Source organism: Oratosquilla oratoria, unplaced genomic scaffold (genome assembly GCF_046742065.1).
Source record: "Oratosquilla oratoria isolate Oo_2021 unplaced genomic scaffold, ASM4674206v1 SCAFFOLD146, whole genome shotgun sequence".
NCBI lineage: Eukaryota > Metazoa > Arthropoda > Malacostraca > Stomatopoda > Squillidae > Oratosquilla > Oratosquilla oratoria.
Window position 1 is genome coordinate 24,780 of NW_027467502.1, and position 25,629 is coordinate 50,408.

A 25,629-nucleotide genomic window follows, 5' to 3' on the forward strand; every position below is an offset into this window, starting at 1 on the left:
CATACGTATTTGGGGTAAAGGCCATTCAGAATGCATGTTCTGTTGAAGTCAACAGCAGTTAAGCATTGTTCAGATTGCATTCTCAAAATTTCTTACAATGTTTCGGTCTACGTTGGTAAGGTTACGAAATAGACTTCTAAAATCCATGTTAGTTTTCTTTAGACGACTTTCGGTCATCAATCGGCCGTCTTCAGGAGTATTAGGGTTGATTCACACTATCGGTCCGGTCGCGCTCCAGTCTCGCTACGCTCCGGTTCTGAGGTATTCAGGGTTGATTCACACTATCGGTCCGGTCACGCTCCACTCCCGGTTCTGAGGTATTTATCGGTCCGCTCTCGTTCCCGTCATCCCCCCTCCCTCGACACCAGTAGAAGTCTTACCATCAGTTACGAAGGATGTGTGACTGTAGTACAGCGAAGTTAGGTCATAGAGCTCTGGTTTACCTTTGACTAATTCTATTAGCATTTCATCTGAAACCACAAAATTAAAGTAAGTTTTGTAGGTTATATTTTATTCAGTTGGTGCTTATGTATATCCTAGCTGTGCGCATTGCCATTGTATCAGTGATAAATAAAAAGAAAACGTATTTTTATCATTTATCTACCTTTCGCATGATTCCATTGTGGTGTTTTCTTTGGATTATCCATGGTTTGGTAGGACAGAAGGAAACACTATTTGCTTAATTAAACGAAGACTGAATCTCGACTGGAGTGGAGCAGTAGGCAGGGCTGCAGCGTTTTCTACACTGCCGTGTAGAATGGGAGTGTTGCCATACCGGGGTATACATTTTTCTCGGGCGTGTGCAGACTTTCATAGCAAGATATACTTGTCAAACTTTGACAAAATGTTGGTTCTAGTTTTTTTATTCTTGAATGTATATAAGGCCCCCATGCCCTAACATATTCAGTAAGATATAGAATTTTTTTTTATTATTATTATCGCTAAAAGAAAGCTGAAACTTTAGCGTATATTTTTTTTTACTACACCGTGAAAACGTATCTAGGAGGTGCTAAGATGGGAGGGAGGGTGGAGGGGTGTGGAGTGTTTTCGGGGATGGAATGGGTGGGAAGGATTTTATGCCTTGTCCTTTTTTGGCTACCTCCCTGGTAAGGGGGAAAAAGCCTTGGTATATGTATGTATGTAAAAACGTATCTTTTGGGGTACAATATTTTATAAGTAACACAATTACCAATTAAGTCATATTTTGATGTACCATTTATTATTTGATAACAGTTCTATGATTTTTAAACAAAAGTTTGAGTTTTTAAATGTTATGAACAGCCCGCTGATATGTAGAAAAAAATTCCTCATATCCTTGTGCAGTTGCCACATGCCGCTATTTGGTACAAAATTCTACGAAACGGCAGCCCTGGCAGGTGCAGGACCGTGGCAACTGAGTTCACACTGGCGCTCACGGTTCGGTCACGGTCCAGTCTCGCTCCAGTAAAAATATATTTTGACGGAACCGTGACCGGAGCGAGACCGGGGCGAGACTGGAGCGAGAGCGCCAGTGTGAATGCTTCCATTGAAATTAATGAGACAATATTGGACCGGACCGAGAGCGTAGCGAGACTGGAGCGCGACCGGACCGATAGTGTGAATCAACCCTTAGGCTTGATTCACACTATCGGTCCGGTCGCGCTCCACTCCCGTTCCGCTCTCGGTCCGGTCCAATATTGTCTCATTAATTTCAATGGAAGCATTCACACTGGCGCTCTCGCTCCAGTCTCGCTCCGGCTTCGCTCCGGTCACGGTTCCGTCAAAAGATATTTTTACTGGAGCGAGACCGGAGCGTGACTGGATCGTGAGCGCCAGTGGGAACTCAGTTGCCACGGTCCTGGTCCACTCCAGTCGAGATTCAGCCTTCATATAAGCAAGTAGTGTTATCTGCTGTCCTACCAAACCATGGGTAATCCAAAGGAAACACCACAATGGGATCATGAGAATGTTAGAAAAATTATAAAAATACGTTTTCTTTTTATTTATCACTGATACAATGACAATGCGTACAGCGAGGATATACATAAGCACCAACTGAATAAAATATAACCTACAAAACTTACTTTAATTTTGTGGATTCAGATGGAATGCTAATAGAATTAGTCAAAAGGTAAACCAGAGCTGTATGACCTGACTTCGCTGTACTACAGTGATAACGTGGCGAAAAGAAGCTGTGTTGAAATAAGCAGGCAGCTGGGTTGTGAAGATAAGAAATTCCATACTTCTGCCCAATGTCCACTGTGGAAATGCATTTCCTATCCTCACTAAACAATTTTCCTATACAATAGTGTTTGCATACTTATCATATTGCCAAGGTACTGAGAGAAAAAAATACACATTATTAACCGAAGAAAGAAATTCCATATGTACAATAACCTATTATCCACTGCGGAAATGCATCTCCTTAGCTCACTCAACAAATATTCTTACACAAGTTTGTTTGTCTATTTATATTTCATCCTTTTGCCAAGGCATTGAACCAGCTAGGGAGCTGAAATAATCTTTCAGTGTTTCTTTCACGCCAAAAGCCTCCTTTGTAGCATTTCCCCCCTCTTCCTCTCATTGGACGTACTATGTTTGATGGAGGCATGACAACAGTATCTGGTAATGCAACAGCATTTGGGTGTATCAGATTGTGAAGTATGCATGTTGTTGTAATGATCGCATTAGCGTTAGAAGGCATAGCTTTAAGTTTCCTTAAATATATTCTGAAGGTTTGCACTAGAATACCAAATGTGCACTCAGCTATCCTCCTGGCTCTAGATAATCTATAATTAAAAATCCTCTTCTCTACCTTATGCTCAGTCTGTGAACCTGGGTAGGGCCTCATCAAATTTCTCTTCAGCGGGAAAGCCTCATCTCCCACTATAACGTATGGTACAAGCACATCAGTGTCAGGAAGTGCAGCATCTTCTTGTACATTTCAGGTCATCCTCAATTTTGGATAGTATTTTCTCAAATGTTCCTTTGTTCATTCTGAAATAGCTGTGGAATTTACTCTCATCATCAATATGACGAGGATACAGAGTATGAAATTCTCCTTCAGTCTTCCTATCTTGCAACATAGGATGAACCCACAATCTCTTTCTTTTTCTATTTTGTTTTCCTTCTTCTTCTTCATCAAGTGCAATAGCGATTACTGCCAACTCGGCGTCAGAAAAGTCACACATCCTTCGTAACTGATGGTAAGACTTCTACTGGTGTCGAGGGAGGGGGGATGACTGGAACGAGAGGGGACCGATAGTGTGAATACCTGAGAACCGAGAGCGAAGCGCGACCGGACCGATAGTGTGAATCAACCCTGAATACCTCAGAACCGGAGCGGAACGAGACCGGAGCGTGACCGGACCGATAGTGTGAATCAACCCTAACCTGCGATAAATGTACAGGTGTAATTGTGTGTTACTCGTGACGTGGCTATTTATTTGGTTCATGATGACATTGGGGGAGGTAACACACGAGGGGTAACTTTTAGGGAGGGAAGTAACATTTGTGCGGTGTATGCATGTAGACAATCTTTATGTCCTGCGTTCGGGAGGTGGAGCTCCGTAGGGTGCTATTTGTCCAATTTGTTCACGTCGTGATGCTCCGTGCGTTGCTGCTTGGGACCTTGTTGCCGAGGGTGGGGGGAGTGGATTCGGGCAGTTGTTGGGGGTTCATAATGGGTTTTCGGTCATGAATGTATACTGCTTCCGTCATTCTTAATCTCCTGGTGTCTGGTTCTTTGTGTTGGATAACTGTATGGTCTTCCATCTGCTTCCTACTCGGTGCTTGTCCGTGGGTTCTCTTATATATGACGGCGCGTTGCTCCTGCAAGTGTGCTGAAATTCTTTTGGTTAATGTAGTGGTAGTGAAACCTATGTACCTGGTGGGTAGGCGATTGCAAGTATATTGGTATACTAGGCTCGCATCCTGAAGTGTATTTGTTGGTGGGAGACAGCTGTTCTTCATAACTAGGTTGGAGGTTCGACGGTATTTGCAATAAATTGTGAGCTTAATGTGTGCATCAGGATTATTGGGCTGGACACTGGATGACATTTCTCACGGCTTTCTCGTCTTATTTGTAAGCATCGTCTTCGTATAACTTTGTCTATTTCTTCTCTCTGATACCCGTTGTTAGTAAGGAGCTAAGAGATTCTTTTTTAATTCAGCGTTAGTAGCCGTCCAAGTAGGGCAGTGTGTGAACGCACGCTTGACAAAAGAGTTTATTACGCCGCGTCGTTATCTCCCAGGACGTTCGCTGGCGCCATTTAAGCAGAATCCTGGATTGGTAGCTTTTACGTACATTTCCGTAGGAAAAAAAAAAAAAAAAAAACTGTCTGTGCCTCTTTGTACAACGGTGTCGAGGAAGGGGAGTCTGTGGTCAATCTCAAGTTCTTGTGTAAAACTGAGGGAAATGTTTTCCTTGACCACCTCAATGATTTGAGTAACATTCTCTTCGGTATTAGCCCTGACATAAATATCTTCTACAAAAATTGTAGGGTTTGAGTTTAGGGTGTTGTGTAAATATCCTCTCTTCGATTGAGCCCATACGAAAGTTGGCAAACATGACACCTAACGGGGAACCCATGGCAACACCAACAGTTTGCACAATCCACATATTCTTGTCGGGTCCGTAGAACGTTATTTCTTTAGTACAGGCTTGTAATAATCGACAGAGTACGTCCTCGGAAATCGAGAACTGTGTTTCACCTGAGTGATATAGTCCATTACAGATGAAGTTAATAGTCTCATCCAAAGGTGCATTGGTGAAGAGGGATTCAACATCCATCGATGCTATGATTCCAGATGGTCGTGTTGTCTCTATAATATCGAGGAATTCTCCATTGGACTTGGGACTGAATGGGGATGGTGTGAAGGGTGAGATCAGTGCACGTAGACGCTTAGCCAGTTTGTGATTAACTAGCGGTACCTGGCTAATGAAGGGACAAAGTGGTTGGTCGCGCTTGTGGGTGTGTTTCAACATTCCCCCAACATGCAACCAAGGTTATGATCCCCCTCAGTCAGTGACTGAGTGGTAGCTCGGGAGAGTTCCAGCAAGTGAATTCATGGCTTCTACGAATTAGGCCCGTTCAATTTTACTGAGGCCATTAGCTGGGTCTCTAGAGATCTTCTTAGATATACATATACATAGGCATATATGCATATACATACATACTTCTATACACTCGGCTCGATGGCGCAGTGGTACCGTTCGCAACCGCTACTCCGTCGGTCCGGGTTCGAATCCCGCCCAGGGGTGAAATAAATCAGTATCACGTACACACAGACACACGCGCGCGCGCTCGCACGCGTGCATACACGCACGCACGCATGCACAGGTAAGATTCCCGCCCAGGGCTGAAGTAATTTCAGTATCGCTACGCTGTGAGTCGTTACTCCAAATCTCGTGAGCGGGGAGTTTGGTGTGTATGTGCGTGTAAGGTCACAGCATTGTCCATAGTTCGGTCATATATGAGCTCTGAGCTCTCTTACGGGAGGGTAGTAGCTGTCGATCACGAGTCCAACACGTCATCCAAGACCATGGTGAATCACACACACACACACACACACACACACACACACACACACACACACACACACACACACACACACACACACACACACACAGTTGGTAGAGCGCTGAACTGGGAAGTAGAAGTGCTCCCAGTACCCAGTTCGAATCCTGCCCAGGGCCGAAATTATTTCGGTATCGCTGTGCCTCGGGTTGTTACTCTGACTCTCGTGGGCGGGGAGTTGGGTGTGTGTGTGTGTGTGCAAGGTCATAGCATTACCCATAGATCGGACCTACGAGCTCTGAGCTCTCTTCCAGGAGGGAAATAGCTGTCGATCACGAGTCCAACACGTGATCCAAAGACCAAGTGAATACACACACACACACACACACACACACACACACACACACACACACACACACACACCATTTGAGGCATACTCGTATGCAGCGAGAGGGAGAGAAGGAAAGAGAGAGGGTGGGAGAGAGGGAGAGAGACAGATAGACAGAAAAACAGACAGAGGGAGACAGAAAGACAGAGACTGAGAGAATACAGGTAGACGAACAGACAGACAGACAGACAGGAAGAGAAACGGACAGATATACAGAGATGGAAAGACAGGCAGAGAGAGGCGCACAGGCAGACGGATAGACAGAGAGATGGACAGACGGACAGAGACATACAAACAGACAGATGGACAGGCAGACAGACATAGAGATGGACAGACAGACAGAGACAGGCAAGCATATAGACGGGCAGAGTGATAGAAAGACAGAGAGATGGAAAGACAGACAGACAGACTGACAGACAGGCAGACAGATAGATAGACAGACAGACAGACAGACAGACAGGGAAACAGGTACAGACAGAAAGACAAACAGATAAAGACTGAGAGGCATACAGACAGACGGACAGAACAGACAAGCAGACAGAGAGACAGAAAGACAGAGACAGACGGAGAGGAGAAAGAGAAGTAGTAGGGATATACTTCGTCGCGAAGGAGATGAAGAACGCAGATGATGGTGGAGGAAGAAGAAAAAAAAAAAAAAAAAGTCAGTACCGATGCTGAGATGCCCTTGAGAGAGGGAGCGAGCAGACAACAGGAAGACTGACCAAGGAAGAAGAACGAAGGAGGGAGAAGATGGGTCGTGAAGGTGGGAAGAAGGGTAAACGATTAGAAACGGCAAGAAATGGAAAGGGGTGAATGCACAAACAAGGCAAGGCGGCCTGGGGGGAATAATACGAACGATGGAGGAGGAGGGAAAGTGGGAAGCGAGAGGAGGAGGAGGCCAGGAGAGGCGAGCTGAGGGGGAGCGGGGAAGTGGGAAGGGAAATCAAGGAAGATCAGGCTGGGGAGGGAGAATACAGGTAGAGAAGGGAGAGAAGGGGAATAGGAAGGGAGAAGAAGGAAGGAGAAGAAATGGAGGGAAACGGGCGAGAAAAGGTAAGGAGAAGGAGTGAGGGAGGGAGGACACTGGGAGCGGAGTGAGGGAGGGGAATTAGGGTTGATTCACACTCTCGGTCCGGTCGCGCTCCACTCTCGCTACGCTCCGGTTCTGAGGTATTCGGGGTTGATTCACACTATCGGTCCGGTCGCGCTCCGCTCTCGGTTCTGAGGTATTCACACTATCGGTCCGCTCTCGTTCCCGTCATCCCCCCTCCCTCGACACCAGTAGAAGTCTTACCATCAGTTACGAAGGATGTGTGACTTTTCTGACGCCGAGTTGGCAGTAATCGCTATTGCACTTGATGAAGAAGAAGAAGGAAAACAAAATAGAAAAAGAAAGAGATTGTGGGTTCATCCTATGTTGCAAGATAGGAAGACTGAAGGAGAATTTCATACTCTGTATCCTCGTCATATTGATGATGAGAGTAAATTCCACAGCTATTTCAGAATGAACAAAGGAACATTTGAGAAAATACTATCCAAAATTGAGAATGACCTGAAATGTACAAGAAGATGCTGCACTTCCTGACACTGATGTGCTTGCACCATACGTTATAGTGGGAGATGAGGCTTTCCCGCTGAAGAGAAATTTGATGAGGCCCTACCCAGGTTCACAGACTGAACATAAGGTAGAGAAGAGGATTTTTAATTATAGATTATCTAGAGCCAGGAGGATAGCTGAGTGCACATTTGGTATTCTAGTGCAAACCTTCAGAATATATTTAAGGAAACTTAAAGCTATGCCTTCTAACGCTAATGCAATCATTACAACAACATGCATACTTCACAATCTGATACACCCAAATGCTGTTGCATTACCAGATACTGTTGTCATGCCTCCATCAAACACAGTACGTCCAATGAGAGGAAGAGGGGGGAAATGCTACAAAGGAGGCTTTTGGCGCGAGAGAAACACTGAAAGATTATTTCAGTTCCCCAGCTGGTTCAATGCCTTGGCAAAAGGATGAAATATAAATAGACAAACAAACTTGTGTAAGAATATTTGTTGAGTGAGCTAAGGAGATGCATCTCCGCAGTGGATAATAGGTCGTTATTATACATATGGAATTTCTTTCTTCGGTTAATAATGTGTATTTTTTTCTCTCAGTACCTTGGCATTATGATAAGTATGCAAACATTATCACTGTAGTGCAGCGAAGTCAGGTCATACAGCTCTGGTTTACCTTTTGACTAATTCTATTAGCATTTCATCTAAATCCACAAAATTAAAGTAAGTTTTGTAGGTTATATTTTATTCAGTTGGTGCTTATGAATATCCTCGCTGTACGCATTGTCATTGTATCAGTGATAAATAAAAAGAAAATGTATTTTATCATTTTTCTAACTTTCTCATGATTCCATTGTGGTGTTTCCTTTGGATTATCCATGGTTTGGTAGGACAGAAGGTAACACTACTTGCTTATATGAAGGCTGAATCTCGACTGGAGTGGAGCAGGAGGAGCAGGACCGTGGCAACTGAGTTCACACTGGCGCTCACGGTCCAGTCACACTCCGGTCTCGCTCCAGTAAAAATATCTTTTGACGGAACCGTGACCGGAGCGAGACTGGAGCGAGAGCGCCAGTGTGAATGCTTCCATTGAAATTAATGAGACAATATCGGACCAGACCGAGAGCGGAGCGAGAGTGGAGCGCGACCGGACCGATAGTGTGAATCAACCCTTAAGGTGCTGAGGCTGGATGGCTGGCTGGCTGGGGGTGGATGGAGGAGCAACACTCCAGGTTTTGGGAGGATGAAGATAAAATGAAGATGGAGACAGGGGAGGGGATGCAACGGGTGTGTGCCTGTAGTAGTGTCTTGAGAGGGTAAAAGATGCTATTGCTACTATTCCTTATCATCATCATCATCGTTATCATCACTGTCATTATCACTTTAGTATCGTGTTCTATCCAATCCCATTCATTTTCTATTTTGGTTTATTTCTACTTTTCTCCTGCTTCAATTCTTTTGTTGACAGAGAAAATTGTCATGGTGACAGAGGAGAGGTAGGATAGGAGGAGGACGGGCTGAAAAAGAAGAGAAGAGGAGGAGGAAGGAACGTGGACGATGAGATGAGGATAAAGGATGAGAAGCAGAAGGGGAAGGAGGAGGACGGAGAGGAAGAGGAGGACGATGAGGAGAACGAGAAGGAGGAAGAACATGAGGGTGGTCAACCGAAGGAATAAGACGGAGAAAGAGGAAGAGGAGGAGGGAGTCACAAAGAGGAATTCAGTAGGAGGAAGTCAAGAAGACTGTCGCATCCTCAGCGGCGTGAATAGAATCCTGTGGTTGTGCTGTGCCACGCCCTTGCGGAAATAAAGTCTCCTGCTTGTAATCATTTTAAGGCACGCCTTGCTTGAATGTGATGTGTTGTGTATTATCATTGAATCTCTGCCACTCTTTGATCTTGCGTCAATTTATTCCGCTTTTCTTTTTTCTCAGTCTGGATAGCAACCCCACTCGATACGTAAGTTTACGGAAAACATTAAATGTGTGGGTCACCTCCTCGTCTACATATTCTTTGTTGCACATCCTTAGAGCTCTTAGAGAGGTTTCTATCTAAGAGTAACTAAGGATATACTACAAAGAATATGTAGACGAGGAGGTGACCCACATATTTAATGTCTTCCGTAAACTTACGTATCGAGTGGAGTTGCTATCCAGACTGAGAAAAAAGAAAAGCGGAATAAATTGACGCAAGACCAAAAAGTGACAGAGATTCAATTAGATATCTAGTGGTACCATTTGCGAAGGAGGCAAGAGCCCTGACCAACCCACTATAAAGCTAAAGCAGGCATCACAATAGCATTCAGATCCGGGCGCAAAATGAAGGGTGTCTTAGAAAAAGAAAAAGAAAAACAGCAACCAATGAGAATAGCGTAGTGTATGGAATACCACGCAATGGATGCCCTGCAACGTACTACGGTGAGACGTCGCGGGGGTTGACAAAAAGGAAAATAGAGACCAGCAGAACATAAGAACGACCTGCGGCATCCCAGGACTTCAAATTCCCTGGTAGGTAGTGCACGTGGACGCGCACGGGCATTTAACAAAGTGGGAAGAGGCACGCCCTGTCTGGACCGGGCTAGAGAGGAATTAGAATGAGAAGGCTGGTCGAGACCGCGTGCATAACAGTGGGAAAGGTCAGCAACCACAACAGAGAAGGGTTTGCCAGTCTGTCGTCTGCAGCCGCCAGATTGGTCATGGAGGAGGAGGAGGAGTGAGTATTATAACGGTGGGGGGGACCAATCACAGGAAGGATGCGACTTTCTGAGACGCCCGCCCGGATGAGCCGTGAGGAGGAGGAGGAGGACATGATTATATACTGTCTATGTACGTTGTCTGTCACTCTGAAGAAGAAGGCTTCTAGTCGAAACGTCAGGAATATAGTGTTCTCGCTCCAACCCGCGTTGCTGTACCATCTTTTCCACTCATATATATATATATATATATATATATATATATATATATTATATATATATATATACATTATATATATATATTATATATATATATATATATTATATATATATATATTATATATATATACATATATATATTATATATATATATATATATATATATATATATATATATATATATATATATATATTTGTGTGTGTGTGTATGTATGTATATCGTCCTATAGCAACATGATTAATGTGCACTGGATACTCTAAATAAATTATACCTAGAATATCACCAACTATAGAACTAACAAATTAATATTCAGTATCCAATACATATTAAAAATAAATTTGTGAAATATAATGATAACGTCTCACATGCCCAGCCAATCAACGTTCGTAAAAAAAAAAAAAAGACGCGCATGGCAACACTACATTTCTGCCATCATACGTCGCTCGCTAGCCAAGATATTTTTCGTACGCAAAGTTTTTTTCTTTCTTTATTCATGAATGGTAAAATCGAGTTTGTGGTCATTGGGTTCGAGTACCACCAGCGTCTGGAATCTGATTCGTCAGTTCTCCTCGGATCCATCCGTAGGATTCGAGTCCAGTGCTCGGATCCCGCCCAGCCCTACAGTGAGTGTGTGCGTGTGTGTGTGTGTGTGTGTATTCACCTCGGATCTGCTGCAGTCTCTGTCGAGACAGCCAGACACCACCCTACGGCAGTGAGCTCAGAGCTCATTATTTGCCGATCTCTGGGTAGGTCTGAGACCACTCACACACCACACACCGGGAAAGCAAGGTCACAACTCCTTGACTAACGTCCCGTACCTACTCACTGCTAGGTGAACAGGGGTTACACGTGAAAGGAGACAAACCCAACTTATCTCCTCCCAGCCGGGGAATCGAACCCCGGTTCTCTGGCTTGTGAGGACAGTGCTTTACCAATCCGCCACCGAGCCGTGTGTGTGTGTGTGTGACTCACCATGGTCTTTGGATCACGTGCTGGACTCTTGATCGACAGCTATTTCCCTCCCCGGAGAGAGCTCAGAGCTCGTATTCGATCGATCTAGGGGTAATGCTGTGACCTTACACGCACACACACAACTCCCCGCCCTCGAGAGTTGGAGTAACAACCAGCAGCGCATCGATACTGATATTATATCAGCCCTGGGCGGGATTCGAACCCGGACCTCCGTAGTGGCAGCCGGGAACTTTACCAACTGCGCCACGAGTTGTGTGTGCACAATACAGCGGCACCCCCCCCCCCCCGAAGGCATGATTAGCTCCCAAAATTTAATTCCTGGTTTCATGGCCGGGGGGGGGGGGGACATATTCAACCTCGTAGTACCCAGGGTCTTCCTCCAATCTCGGGTCACTACGTCGTCAGACCCTGGGAACACAATCGGTTGAACTGCAAGAGTCTTGCAATAAAAACTTTAATAATTCAAAATATTCCGTTTAAAGCTCGAACCAATCAGGTTGCAGGATTCGACTTATGTAGCGCAAACATTAAGCCCATGGCATAGGCGCGGCCTGTCCAATTACAATTGCGTTTAATGAAACCGAACAAAATACATGGTTTTGTAATAAGCACAACTGCACGTGCCCTCAGGCCATCCAACAGCGCTTTTCTGTAGGCCTTAAGGAAAAGAAAAAATATATTTAAAAATGCAGCTCATACTCATGTAAGTGTTAACAATTGAAATATTTAATAATTATAATAATACAAAAATATTAGGAAAGAACATGTGCAACATGAATTAAAAAAAATGCAAATGGTCATGGACAGATGCTGGGTGTGAAAAGTGCAGTGTGGAGTCTGTGGACGGCCGCAGTCACAAAATGGCTTATGTGCATTTGTAATGGACGCGTGTTTTTTACAACATAGTACTCGTGCATCGTGTGCATGCGCGTACGTTGTTTCCAATGTCATGTCTTATTCCCACCTACATATTGGTTGCAGATTTTTAGAATCAAAATAAAATTCCCTCTTATCAATAAAACAGTGTAGCGAAACGATCGAGCAATGCAGCGAAAAATTGGTTGCTAAGATGCCACTTAGCCAAACGCCCTGCGACGGTGTAACCGTACGCATTGGAACAACAGAGTAAACAAGACAGCGAGATCAAGTAAAGTATTATTATTTGTGTTTATTGACTTAATAATAATTCATAATTAAAGCGAAAGGGGTGCACTGCTTGTGCACCCTGTCAACAAAAATGGAATGTTGTAGCTTTGAAAACAATACATTTGTTTGTTATCGATACATATTCATAATGTCTCCTGACTTGATTTTGTAACTTGTTTGAGTTTTAATCTTTTATCATACAAGATACTTGTAAGGAACATTATTTTATGTCATTTCCAAGTTCACGTAGTTCTGTGCATTCCATGACATGGTGTTGTAATGAATGGCCTTTATTTTCGTGACACTGCATGCAATCCCACCAGTAATAAGTATTTATATCATGTTTATTCCCAGCAATATTTATATCCCAACCTTAATCTCGTTATATAGACACGGTAAAGGAAACATGGACTGGAGGTGAAGCTTTATTCCTGACGTTTCGTCTAACGACTTTCTCAAAGGAATGAGCATACTAGAAACATACAGAGATTATAAACCCGCCTTATGGCTCAAGGGGGTGTACGAGCGTATAGCGCTGCGTCCTGATTGGCCCGCTGAGACAGCCAATCACGAAGCGCTATCTTCGCTGAAGATTTGGCCCAGGTGAAGCTCCCAGCCTTATTGTTGATATTCGGACGAGTGGTGATGTACGCAGCTTCTATAGATTTTCTGATCTTCTTATCCATACCTTCGTGTAGAATCTCGGCTCGGTTCCATTGTGGGAGGTGCCCAGACTCGTCAACATGCACCACCATTGCGTTGGTGAGTCTATGGTGACGGAGGTCGGCCTTATGCTCCCTGATTCTAGTGTTAAGGCCCCTCTTAGTCTCTCCGTAGTATGCTTTATCGCATGATGTGCATGGGATCTTATATACGACGCTGTCTTCTCTCCCCCTCATCTTAGTCCCGCTTTTTAACATGTCACCAATCTTCGTTCCCGATGTTACGGCTGCTTTAACTTCCGTGCCCCTGAAGTGCATGAGGTACAAGAAAATGGCCAGCTATGATGTGAAATCCTTATTCACACAAGTTCCCACAGATGGCGCTCTGGAGGCAGTGTGGAGAGTGGTCATCAACATGGACGAGGAGGAGTTGCCGCTGCCCAGGGAAGACTTCATGAAGCTGGTATCCATGTGCGTAAACTTTGGTTCATTCACCTTCGAGGGAGAGGAGTTTCTTCAACACAGTGGCCTTACAATGGGGTCACCTCTGAGTGCCGTGGCTGCTTGCCTCTTCATGGAGGTCCAAGAGAAGGACCACTACTCTCATATCATAGGAAGGAGGGCAATATGGCTCAGGTACGTGGACGATGTTCTTATAATCGCTCCGAACAGGACAGACCTGGATGACGTCAGGAGTCAATTAAATAGAGTGAATCCGCAGATCCAATTCACTATTGAAGAGGAAGAAGAGGGAAAGCTTCCGTTTCTGGATACCCTATTAATAAAGACAACTGAGGGCCTCCTGTTCAGGGTTTACAGAAAGCCTACGAACCGTGACGACTTCATACACTACCTGTCGGCACACAATGAGAGGACGAAAAAGGGGGTAGTCATGGGCTTCTTCCTGCGTGCCTACAGGATATGCAGCAAGGAGTTCCTGGAGGAGGAAATCGAATACATCATCGCGGCCTTCTTGAAGCTTGGCTACCCCAAGGGCTTAATCCTGAGCTTAAGACGAAGAGCGGAAGAAATAATCCACACAAGCAGGTTAAGAGAAGGCAACGCCACCACAAAAACATCATACATGGCGCTTCCTAACTCTGAGAAGGTAGGAGACATTATTAGAATGCTCAGGGGCACGGAAGTTAAAGCAGCCGTAACATCGGGAACGAAGATTGGTGACATGTTAAAAAGCGGGACTAAGATGAGGGGGAGAGAAGACAGCGTCGTATATAAGATCCCATGCACATCATGCGATAAAGCATACTACGGAGAGACTAAGAGGGGCCTTAACACTAGAATCAGGGAGCATAAGGCCGACCTCCGTCACCATAGACTCACCAACGCAATGGTGGTGCATGTTGACGAGTCTGGGCACCTCCCACAATGGAACCGAGCCGAGATTCTACACGAAGGTATGGATAAGAAGATCAGAAAATCTATAGAAGTTGCGTACATCACCACTCGTCCGAATATCAACAATAAGGCTGGGAGCTTCACCTGGGCCAAATCTTCAGCGAAGATAGCGCTTCGTGATTGGCTGTCTCAGCGGGCCAATCAGGACGCAGCGCTATACGCTCGTACACCCCCTTGAGCCATAAGGCGGGTTTATAATCTCTGTATGTTTCTAGTATGCTCATTCCTTTGAGAAAGTCGTTAGACGAAACGTCAGGAATAAAGCTTCACTTCCAGTCCATGTTTCCTTTACCGTGTCTATACAACTTGTTCACATGGATTTTCATTAATCTCGTTACTATTGACTATTGTGTCCTACGTGCAATTATGCCGCCCATAAACGAATTTACAGTTGTCAGTTGCATTCGTATCGATAATTATAGTTTATATACTTTTATTGTTATTTCTGATTGATAAATATGTACTGATATTATAAAAAATCTAATCTTATAAATGTAAAGAGAACAAAATTGTGATAGATTGCCTACTTCACAGTTATGCAAAGGCCCAATGTACCTGCAATTTTTTTTGTATGTGAAATAGAAACATAAATCAATTATAAAATTACCATTAATACTTTTTGCACTTTTCTATTGTGAGCTTATGTCCATAAACCAGCCCAAATGTCGTAGGGTTAGGCTGTAGTTCCATGGCCAAAACATCCATAGCCCAACTGTCTTAGGACTAGGTTGCAGGTCCATGGCCATGGCCCAAATGTCCTAGATTTGGGATGTTTTGGCCCTATTCTGATCATTTAGCACTTGCTGTCTTGACTTGTTACCAGTTAGTTGTGTTGTCGATGTTTGCCCAGTAACAAATAACTAAATTGTACAAAATTTCATTTGTTTATTTTCTGTGCCACACAAAATTAGTTTTTTTTTTAATATAAGCCTTACTCATTGGTTTGCATCATGACAGTCAATGTCAATAATTATTGTCGAGTGGTAGGCACTTGGAACCAGAAATGAGATCACAAGAACATACATCATTCCTATGATATTTTATTTGTTTGCAGAAATAATTTATGTTGATTCATTATTATTAATGTTATTATTATTATTATTATTTAGGAACTGCATGCACGGGAAATTGACAAAATATCGACAATCAAGAAATGGACTTTCATTCATTTTCTTACAATTTTTTACAGCCCATTTGAATCTCAAGTTAACGCGTATCCACTGACAAAAATATATAAAATCAATTATGATTGCCATGGTATTTGTCTTTTTAACCTAAATCACGTGGAGTAACACTGCATCAAAATGTATTTCTGTACCGCAGGAATATCAAGGGGTCGACGTCGTCCTTGCGACAGTAGTCCATTGCGGAGCTCCACACGTACCATCAATTCAGCACCCTACACACAATTGGCTCAAAGTATATGTTAGGTAAGTATAGAAAATGATGACACTATCACACTGGACCATTTCCTTCAACATCTAGAACTTTTTTCTACAGTAAAATAACTATGGTAAACTATTTTGTTTTCTCAACAATTGACAGAATGTCATTTGACAGATTTTTTCGTGGAAGCTGCCTTAGTTTAGGATTTGCCGTGTGGGTATCAAGTTTATTCTTCAAGTCGTTAATCATCAAGTACTCTTGATTAAATTAATTTAAATTTAGTTCTTTTCATCACATAAAATACATTATAAAATGCATATTTTAAAAGAATGAGAGATAGTGTGTCAATAATATTACTGTCGTTGAATTGTGACTTGTCATTTGAAAACATACGTTTAAAGTCGTGTCGACAAAGTCCAAGATTCTCTGTCAATATTGTTTCTTTGATTTAAATGTACTGTAGTACATTTCCCCCCACAGATAAAATACATGGTGAATTGCTACTTAAGAAAAGAGAAATTGGCAAAACAATTTGAATGATACCAACGATTATATTCCATAAAGAAGAAGGGGAACTTTGTAATGTTTTCTCAAAATATCTTGGGAGAATAGTTGGGGCGTGAAATGCAGAGTTTGCAGATCTGAACCAAAATCTCAATCCTGCTTTCAACATACTCATTTGATATTCATGTTTTTGTATATATCATGTCAAGTGATTTTAATTTTTGGCTACCCCCCTTACACAGGGGGGGTAGCCAAAAAGAAAAAGGCATAGAAACCACTCCCACCCATTCCACCCCCTATATACTCCATTCCCTCCACCCTCCCTCTCATCTTGGCACCTCCCGGATGACGGGTCATCCCTGCATCCTGTCGACTGCCCTGGGTCAGAAGCAGTGTTGCAAGACACAGCACATCCACAGCAAGGCCACTACATAAATTGGGCGACCCCCCCTCTCCGTCCCCTCATGCAGAAAAGGAGAAGACGGGGAGAAATCCTATTGGGCTGCGTCACTCTATTTCTCATACACACTCCCCCCACCCACCCACTCCCCGTCATCATGCATCACATTTAGATTTGAAGACATCAACTTCTATTGTTTGAACTTGGACTATGTCACCTTGTAAGCTATACACTTCTATATGGGAAATGGCGTTTCTTCACATCCTCTAGACATGTGAGCTTTTTGTTCTTGTTGCCTCTGAAAGCCCTTCTGTCCTAAAACAAGAAATCTCGGTTGTCTGTGCGTATTTACCTAATTGCAGTGTACAGGAAAGGAGCAACACTTGTTGGTCCCGTCTCCTCCTGTTCTCTAATTTTCTTCTAACATACCTGGACTCCAATTCATGTATGGTTCCAACTTAATCTATATCTTTGATTTCCAGTTATCATGATCAGATTTGGACTCGTGTATTGTTTGAGCTTGGCCTGTATCACCTGTGCGTGTTTACCTAGTTGTATTTTACGGGAAGGGGAGCTATGCTCGTGGGGTCCCGTCTTCATATCTCATTTTATCTAAACTATTTTTAAATGTGTGCATGCGTGTGTGTGTGTGTTAGTTATGAAATAGTTCATGTACTGATTCTGATGTCCCCTCTGGCAGCAGGCATCGGAGGAGTCTTTGCCGTCTTCTCCAGCTTCATCTTCAGATGTTCTGTGTTTTTGTTTTTGTTTTTGTTTTTTCTGGGGGATCTCAAATTACCCATTGGAAGCTCATTCATGGGCCACGTCTCGAAATCTGCCCCCCCCCCCCAAAATTGGGCTGTTCTTGTTATTATGTTACGTGTCGCTCGGTGTTAATACTCGCTTCTTTAATACAGGGATGCCCTCTTCTTCTTCCTCCTGCTGGTGGACCTGAGCAAAGCCTCCCTGCTGCTGTTGGCCCAGTTCACCCTGTCGTCCTCGTCCTCGTCTCGCAGCACAAGGTGGCGTCCAACATTGCCCTCGGCATGGCACAGTTGGGCCCCTCACTCACGCTGGACATGATGGTTGAGGCGCTGGCTATCAATCGGCGCAGGAATTCTTTTGGGTAAGCCAGAGGTCATTTCGGGAGAGGAACGAGTTTTGTCGACGCTCGGTGGGTGGGAGTTGTTTCTATGCCTTTTTTTTTTTTTTTTTTTTTGGCACTTGTGTGTAAGGTGGAGGGGGGGCCTTTGATACATGTATGTATGGTAAAGGGACGGAGGTGGTCCAGTTGGAGAGAACAATTTCCTTGCTGCCCCCCCCACCTTATCGTAAGGCCTCAGCACTCGCACGTCCGTCTGGCTCCTGAGGTTCCTGAAGGGCAGACGCTCAGTTATAGGAATGGGCTCAAGATTTCTCTTTCTCTCTCTCTCTCTCTCTCAACTTCTACTATATTTCCTCCAATTACTCGTGAATACTCTGCTGCCACTATAAACCACTGACATACATACAACAGTGCTGTAGGAGGAGGCCAAAGGGGAACAGCAGCTGATTGTCACCGCTCCTCACGAGGAAAGGAGGTGGAGGCATGACAGTCGTTACAGCTGATTGAGAAATCCTGAGCTGCAGTCCAGAGAACACCATCAGCCCCTCAGAGCTCCTCCTCCGAAAGGACGCGAGAGAATTGACGGGTTTTGAAAGACGGACCAGCAGGAGGGAGACGAGTCTCTTGGCCCACCGTCTTGCAGGACAGGCACCCATCGATTGTCTTACAAAGGATTACAAAGGCGGAGCATGCCGACAGGAGACCTTTTGATCCATATCTAGGTCGGATGCAAAAAAAAAATCATATTGATAATAGAATAATAAATAAAAACTATAATAATGTAAATAACAAATAAAATACATAAATAAATGCATAGGTATAGTTAAAATGATAAACAAACAGGTAAATAGTAAATAATAAATTGACATATAACTAATAATAAATGAAAATCAGACTGACAAATGATAACAAAACAAAAACAAATAATATAACAAATTATAATCATTACAGCATCTTACTTAGGTATTTATCTAAATGATTCTTAAAGCTTCGAACTGAACTACATTGCACTACCTGTGCAGGAAGTTTATTCCATTCATTAACTACACGGTTGGCAAAGTTGTTTCTACCTACTTCCAAATTGAATCTATTTCCGGACAGTTTGAGACCATTGTTTCTTGTCTGATTCTCATTCAATGTGAAAATTTTGTCACTTTTGATGTTGTCAATTCCCTTTAAAATCTTAAAGACCTGTATCAAGTCACCTCTGAGTCTACGCTTTTTTAGGGAAAACAGATTCATGTGCTTTAGTCGATTTTCGTATGATTTATTTTTGATATTTGGAATCAGTTTTGTGGCTCGCCGTTGTACTTTTTCCAGTCTGTCAATGTCTTTAATGAGATTCGGTGACCATACGGAAACAGCATATTCCAAATGTGGACGAACTAACGATTTATATAGCTTGTTAATTAGTGATAGACTTTTGAAATCAAAAGATCGCGCAATCAGTCCCAGAATCTTATTTGCTTTCTCAGAGGCTGAAATACACTGCTTGGATGATTTGAGGTCGTTACTGATAATTATGCCGAGATCTTTTTCACTATCCACTTTTGTTAACGAATTTCCAAATAACTTGTAATCGTACTTACTGTTATTTTTACCTATGTGCATTACCTTGCATTTACTTGTGTTAAATTTCATTAGCCACTTTTCAGACCATTGCTGTAATTGATCTAAATCTTCTTGAATATCTAATTGGTTTGAGTGATCATTTGCCACTCCGCACAGTTTTGTATCATCAGCAAATTTGGAAACAGTAGATTTTAGTCCATGGTCTATATCATCTTGTTGGTTTAAAACTACTTGCAGCGGGCCCCAAGGTGATGGCGGTTTGTCTGCCCCCATAGAGTTGGACCAAGGGCATGGCTTGTAAAATTCCGTGACAAAAAGTCTTCTCTCTCTCTCTCTCTCTCTCTCTCTCTCTGTCTGTCTGTCTGTCTGTCTATCTCTATCTCACTGGGAATGGGAACTGTCCTAGCCTCCTGATAGGAGGGGGGGGTGCAGTTTGCAATGGGAAACTGAATTGTATAGATATGAGTATGATAAAAGATGTATTACAAGAGAAGAATGTGTTGGGTAACCAGATTTAAAAGGAAAATTAAATTATAATGTTCTTTTCTTAGTGATTCTGAGGATATCAAAGTATGTAAATTTTCATGTGATGTGTGTATTATGTATATTACACAGAAGGCACAAAACACAGAAACCTGTACTTCCTATATTCAGACTGTACAGATTTTTTTTCTTCTTTTTCTTCTTTTCCTTCTTCTTTTCCTTCTTCTTCTTTTCCTTCTTCTTCTTTTCCTTCTTCTTCTTCTTTTCCTTCTTCTGTTTCTTCTTCTTTTCCTTCTTCTGTTTCTTCTTCTTTTCCTTCTTCTGTTTCTTCTTCTTTTCCTTCTTCTGTTTCTTCTTCTTTTCCTTCTTCTTCTTCTTCACCACCACCACCACAGGACCTGTGGGTCGCTGGAAAGAAGCACAGGCAGGCAATATCTCTGTAATCATTTTATCTCGTTGTTTTCCCAAGAAGGTTCCCGACCTCCTCCTTCTTCCCATACCACGTAAAGAACACCTTTCTGTGACACATTTTATGTGTGTTGCTTGGCAGGTGTGAGCCGGGTTGGAGCAGATGTGTGGCTTCGCCTGCCTCTCGGTGGTCGTCGACAACTACCTGGTACTCGTGATATTCTACCCTGCTTGCCTTTCACTCGTCCTCAAAGTTAGTACCATGTATTCCCATTTCGTGTTATGTATTGATGACTGTCTGTTTTTACCAAATGTCAAAGTGTTGTGAGGAAAAGGTATTTGATGATATAGGATGGATCACTTGTCCACAGCTCATTGTATCGAATGATTGACATATCTTTGGAGAATATTGATCACATCTGCTCTAGGTTTAACCCCCCCCCGTGTGTGTGTGTGTGTGTGTGGAAGGTAGAGGTGGAAGGAATGAACATGAGGGGTGACCTAGGATGAGATGGATGGATGGGGTAAAAGGGGCATTGGGAAAGAGGAGAATGTCTGTTGAGGAAGGATGGGAGAGGACAGAAGACAGGGGTGAATGGAGAAAGGTTGTGTATAGATGATGCTGGGCTGTGATGCATGAGGGGGAGTAGGTGGGGGGATGGAGGTGAGGGAGTATGTGTGAGAAATAAGTTGATACAGCCCAAAGGGATTTCTGCACAAGGGGATGGAGAGAGTTGGGGGGGGGCGCTGTATTAATGAAGCGGCCTTGCTGTGGATGTGCTGTGTCTTGCGAAACCATTTCTGACCCAGGGAGGGCAGTGGACAGGATGCAGGGATGACCTGTCATACAGGAGGTGCCAAGATAAGAGGGGAGTGGGGTATGTTGGGGACGGAATGGGTGGGAGTGGTTTCTGTGCCTTTGTCTTTTGGCTACCTCCCATGTAAGGGGGACAAAAAGCCTTTGGTATATGTAGGAGATATGTAGTTTGTTTACAGGTATCTGTACGTGTGTTTGTATATGTTTGTGTGTATTGATTTAGACCAAGAGAGTGTTTTATCGACATTTTTTCATTATCCTCTTCCCAGCTTTCCAATAGATGTTCTTTGGGACAGCCCCCGTGGCAAATGGCCTCGCTTGCTCGTGCACTTGGGGACCACAAGAAGCCCAACCCCGTGGTACAGCATGTCAAGGTAGGCACCATTGTCATCATTATTAGGAAATGGTAAACGGAGGCTTTTTTGTAATACATGGACATTGTAGACCACTGTTTCACAACCACTGTTGCCAAGGCTTTTTTTCCGAAATAGATTTGTGGGGTTGCAGTCATATCATGAGGATCATATTGGGGTCGCCTGGAAAAAAAAAAAAAGGTCGGGAAATGCTGTTGTAGACATTGTAAAGTTGACTCTTGGCAGCAATGGTTACCTGCCCCAACAGTCAGTCCAAAGCACACCAGGCAAAGGTTAAAACTTGCGCTGCAGATCCTCGGTGCTCCTCCCTGGTGGCAAAAGCACAACACGCCTTGCCTCCTTCTTGTCTCTCTCTCTCTCTCTTCCTCTTGACTGCCCTGGCCTGGCCTCCTTGAGGGGTTAAGATCACATCACATCACATCACGCTGGGCTATGGTTCCTCGTCCCGCCTCCAATCAGGGGACGGTACTGCCGCCGCCCACCACCTCCTCCTCCAGAACTTTTTTCTGCCGTAAATCACTCTCTGGCAAACTATTTTGTTTCCTTGGCAAAAATACGTGGAATGTCGTTTGATGAGCTGGATGAGAATTTTTGTCTTGCAGCTGCTGCATATCATAAGATTCCTTCCCGAAAGCTGCTGCTGCGGTTGGCTGGCTGGCTGGATGCTGCAAATCCGGTCCAACAGTCGGAGGAAAAATAGCTCCTCAAGGTGATCATGGTTTTACTATCTGATCTCCATTTTCGTATGCATATGCATGTTTCTCTCTCTCTCTCTCTCTGTCTCTCCCTCTCTGTCTGTCTGTCTGTCTGTCTCTCCCTCTCTGTCTGTCTGTCTCTCTATCCCTCCCTCTCTCTCCCTTTCCCTCCCCCTCCTCTCTCTCTCACTCTCTCCCTCCCCCCTCTCTCCCTCTCTCCCTCTCTCCCTCTCTCTCTCTCTCTCTCTCTCTCTCTCTCTCTCTCTCTCTCTCTCTCTCTCTCTCTCTCTCTCTCTCTCTCTCTCTCTCTCTCTCTCTCTCTCACCCTCACCCACCCCTCTCTCTCTCCCTCCCCCTCACCCACCCCTCTCTCTCTCCCTCCCCCTCACCCACCCCTCTCTCTCTCCCTCCCCCTCACCCACCCCTCTCTCTCTCCCTCCCCCTCACCCACCCCCTCTCTCTCCCTCCCCCTCACCCACCCCCTCTCTCTCCCTCAACCTCACCCACCCCTCTCTCTCCCTCAACCTTACCCACCCCTCTCTCTCCCTCAACCTTACCCACCCCTCTCTCTCCCTCAACCTCACCCACCCCTCTCTCTCTCTCCCCCTCACCCACCCCTCTCTCTCTCCCCCTCACCCACCCCTTTCTCTCTCCCTCCCCCTCACCCACCCCTTTCTCTCTCCCTCCCCCTCACCCACCCCTCTCTCTCTCTCTCCCTCCCCCTCACCCACCCCTCTCTCTCTCTCCCTCCCCCTCACCCACCCCTCTCTCTCTCTCCCTCCCCCTCACCCACCCCTCTCTCTCTCTCTCCCTCTCCCTTTCCCTTTCCCGCCCCCTCTCTCCCTTTCCCTCCCCCTCTCTCCCTTTCCCTCCCCTCCTCTCTCTCTCCCCCCTCTCCTTCTCTCCCTCCCCCCCTCTCTCTCTCCCTCCCCCCTCTCTCCCTCCCCTCTCTCTCTCTCTCTCTCTCTCTCTCTCTCTCTCTCTCTCTCTCTCTCTCTCTCTCTCTCTCTCTCTCTCTCTCTCTCTCTCTCTCTCTCTCTCTCTCTCTCCCCATCTCATCCTCTCTCTCTCTCTCTCTCTTTAATATCCGAATACTTTCTTGCAGGTGATAATGTTGGGCAGGGATCCTCCTCCTCCTCCTACTCCTCATCCAGGGGATCATCATCCGGCGTTTGTCGCTGCCCTTGGCCCACCATTTGACGTCGTCTCTTCCACATTCCACTGAAAACCTCAGTTTCAACACCTCGTGAGATCCGCACATCATTGTCAGGTCAGTTGGTTGTTGATGCCCATCTGCATTATTGTGACAGTCCGTACGTCAAAGTAGCTGAGAATTTATGTACACTGTTCATGTGTTGATAACCTTAATGTAGAGTATTTTGGATGTGCAAGTTCTGTTTCTTGTGCTTATACTTTAGTTCTTCATCTTTCTTCTTATTCTTCAAATGGCTCTTAACCCTTAGGAAACAGAAGGGATGGATCAAATCTCATATTTGCATTACATACATATATTTGCCAGATCACATGAAGAACCGTCACCCCATGACTTTGACCGGGTGACAATTCTTCATGTGGGCTATCCTCCTAGGGTGACAATTCTTCGTGTGGGCCATCCTGGGTATACGATTCTTCGGATGTGTAAGTTGATAACAATAAGCATAACCCTCATTCAACCTAACCTTAACCCTAACCTAACCTACTCTTTATTCCACTGTTGATATTCAGCGTACTGGGGTGACAGTTCTTCAGGTGGGATCTCATGGGGTGACGATTCTTGACGTGGGCGTTCTGGGGTAACAGTTCTTCATGTGCCCCCAAGGCTCTTTCCCCCTTACCAGGGAGGGAGGGAGGTAGCCAAAGTCAAAAGGCATAATTCCATATCCACCCATTTCATCTCCACCCATTCCACTCCCGTCCACTACCCCTCCCGCCCTCCCTCCCTCCCTCTCATCTTGGCTCCTCGTGGATGACGGGTCATCCCTGGGTCAGAGGCGATGCAGCAAGGTCACTTCATTCATGTAATCAGTGACCCCCTTTAACAACCACTTCCATACAATGACTCCTCCTGCATCGATTTTGTGGGGCACAAGTGGGTACACATACGAGGATGCCAGCATCAGCGGCTTGATTATTATTATTATTATTTTTTTTTTGTAGTTGTACACGAGTTACCTTCAGATTCTGTGAGCTGGTTTGATCACATTTTGTGTGTTTAACTCCTATATATTGGACTAATGTATAGGATGGAATGGGTGGGAATGACTTTATGCCCTTTTCTTTTTGGCTACCTCCCTTATAAGGGGGAAAAAGCCTTGGTATATGTATGTATGTATGTATGTATTATTACTCAGAGTAAAAGAGAACAATTAATACAGCAGTGACTTTATATATTATAATTCGAGTAGTGTGGTGCATCGTACATATGGCAGCCGATGCTGCCCACGAGAATTTGAGTTGTACTGAAGTGGTACTGAAGAGGGAGGGAAGAGGGTGGAGGGGGAGTGGAGTATGTTAGGGATGGAATGGGTGGGAGTGGTTTCTATGCCTTTGTCTTTTGGCTACCTCCCTTGTAAGGGGGAAATAAGCCTTTGGTATATGTATGTATGTATGTATGTACTGAAGTGGTGAAAAGAAGAATGAAATAAATAATATATACATACATATATATACCAAGGCTTTTTCCCCCTTACAAGGGAGGTAGCCATAAAGGAAAAGGCATAAAATCATTCCCACCCATTCCATCCCTAAATAAGTTATGATAGTAATAATAATAATACATTCAGCCACAGCTCCCATCGCGACACCTTGGAAATGGAGGGTGACATGGGCATTTGACGACTCCGTTCAAAAGGGTATCGAGCAAGCTCTTTTCATCTCTCTCGACTTGAATTTTTTAATTTTTATTTATTTTATTTTATTTTATTTATTTATTTATTTATTTTTTTTTTTTATGTAGCTTACCTGAATATAGTATAGAGGAAAGGAGATATAATTGTGAGGTTGCATCTTTCCATCTATCATACTTGGTTTACAAGGGGAGAAAAAGCCTTGGGTATATGTATGTATGTATGTTTTCTAATTTGTTCATGACTTACAAGTAGAGGGGGAGAGGCAACTGGCACATATGGAGAGATACAAAGATGGGACACCACGAGCATAGCTCCCCTTCCCGTGAGATACAACAAGGTAAAGAATACCAGTGCAGTTTGGAAAGAATGATTGAAAGAAGACTCCCAAAAGAAGTGTGGAAGGCAGAGGTGGACGGATCAGTGAACTTAGTTAGGGCAGTGGTTCCCAAACTATCTTACCTGACACCATCGCCCTTTTTG

At 44.2% G+C, this 25,629-nt stretch overlaps 2 protein-coding genes across 2 annotated transcripts; one reads left to right on the top strand and one right to left on the bottom strand.

Annotated features, from left to right (window-relative positions):
* Positions 1-4,444: 4,444 nt before the first annotated feature.
* Positions 4,445-4,966, bottom strand: LOC143022718 (uncharacterized). The gene has a single exon (XM_076181067.1). It carries the CDS (start codon positions 4,964-4,966, stop codon positions 4,445-4,447), a length of 522 nt encoding a protein of 173 aa, XP_076037182.1.
* Positions 4,967-12,018: 7,052 nt separating this feature from the next.
* LOC143022719 (3-hydroxy-3-methylglutaryl-coenzyme A reductase-like) lies at positions 12,019-23,564 on the top strand. Its single transcript, XM_076181068.1, is given in 8 exon segments — positions 12,019-12,035; positions 15,952-15,986; positions 17,550-17,613; positions 17,764-17,848; positions 17,851-17,972; positions 20,557-20,667; positions 21,501-21,605; positions 23,406-23,564. Coding segments are annotated over 6 exon segments (399 nt in total). The 3' UTR covers positions 20,633-20,667; positions 21,501-21,605; positions 23,406-23,564.
* The last annotated feature ends 2,065 nt before the right edge of the window (positions 23,565-25,629 follow it).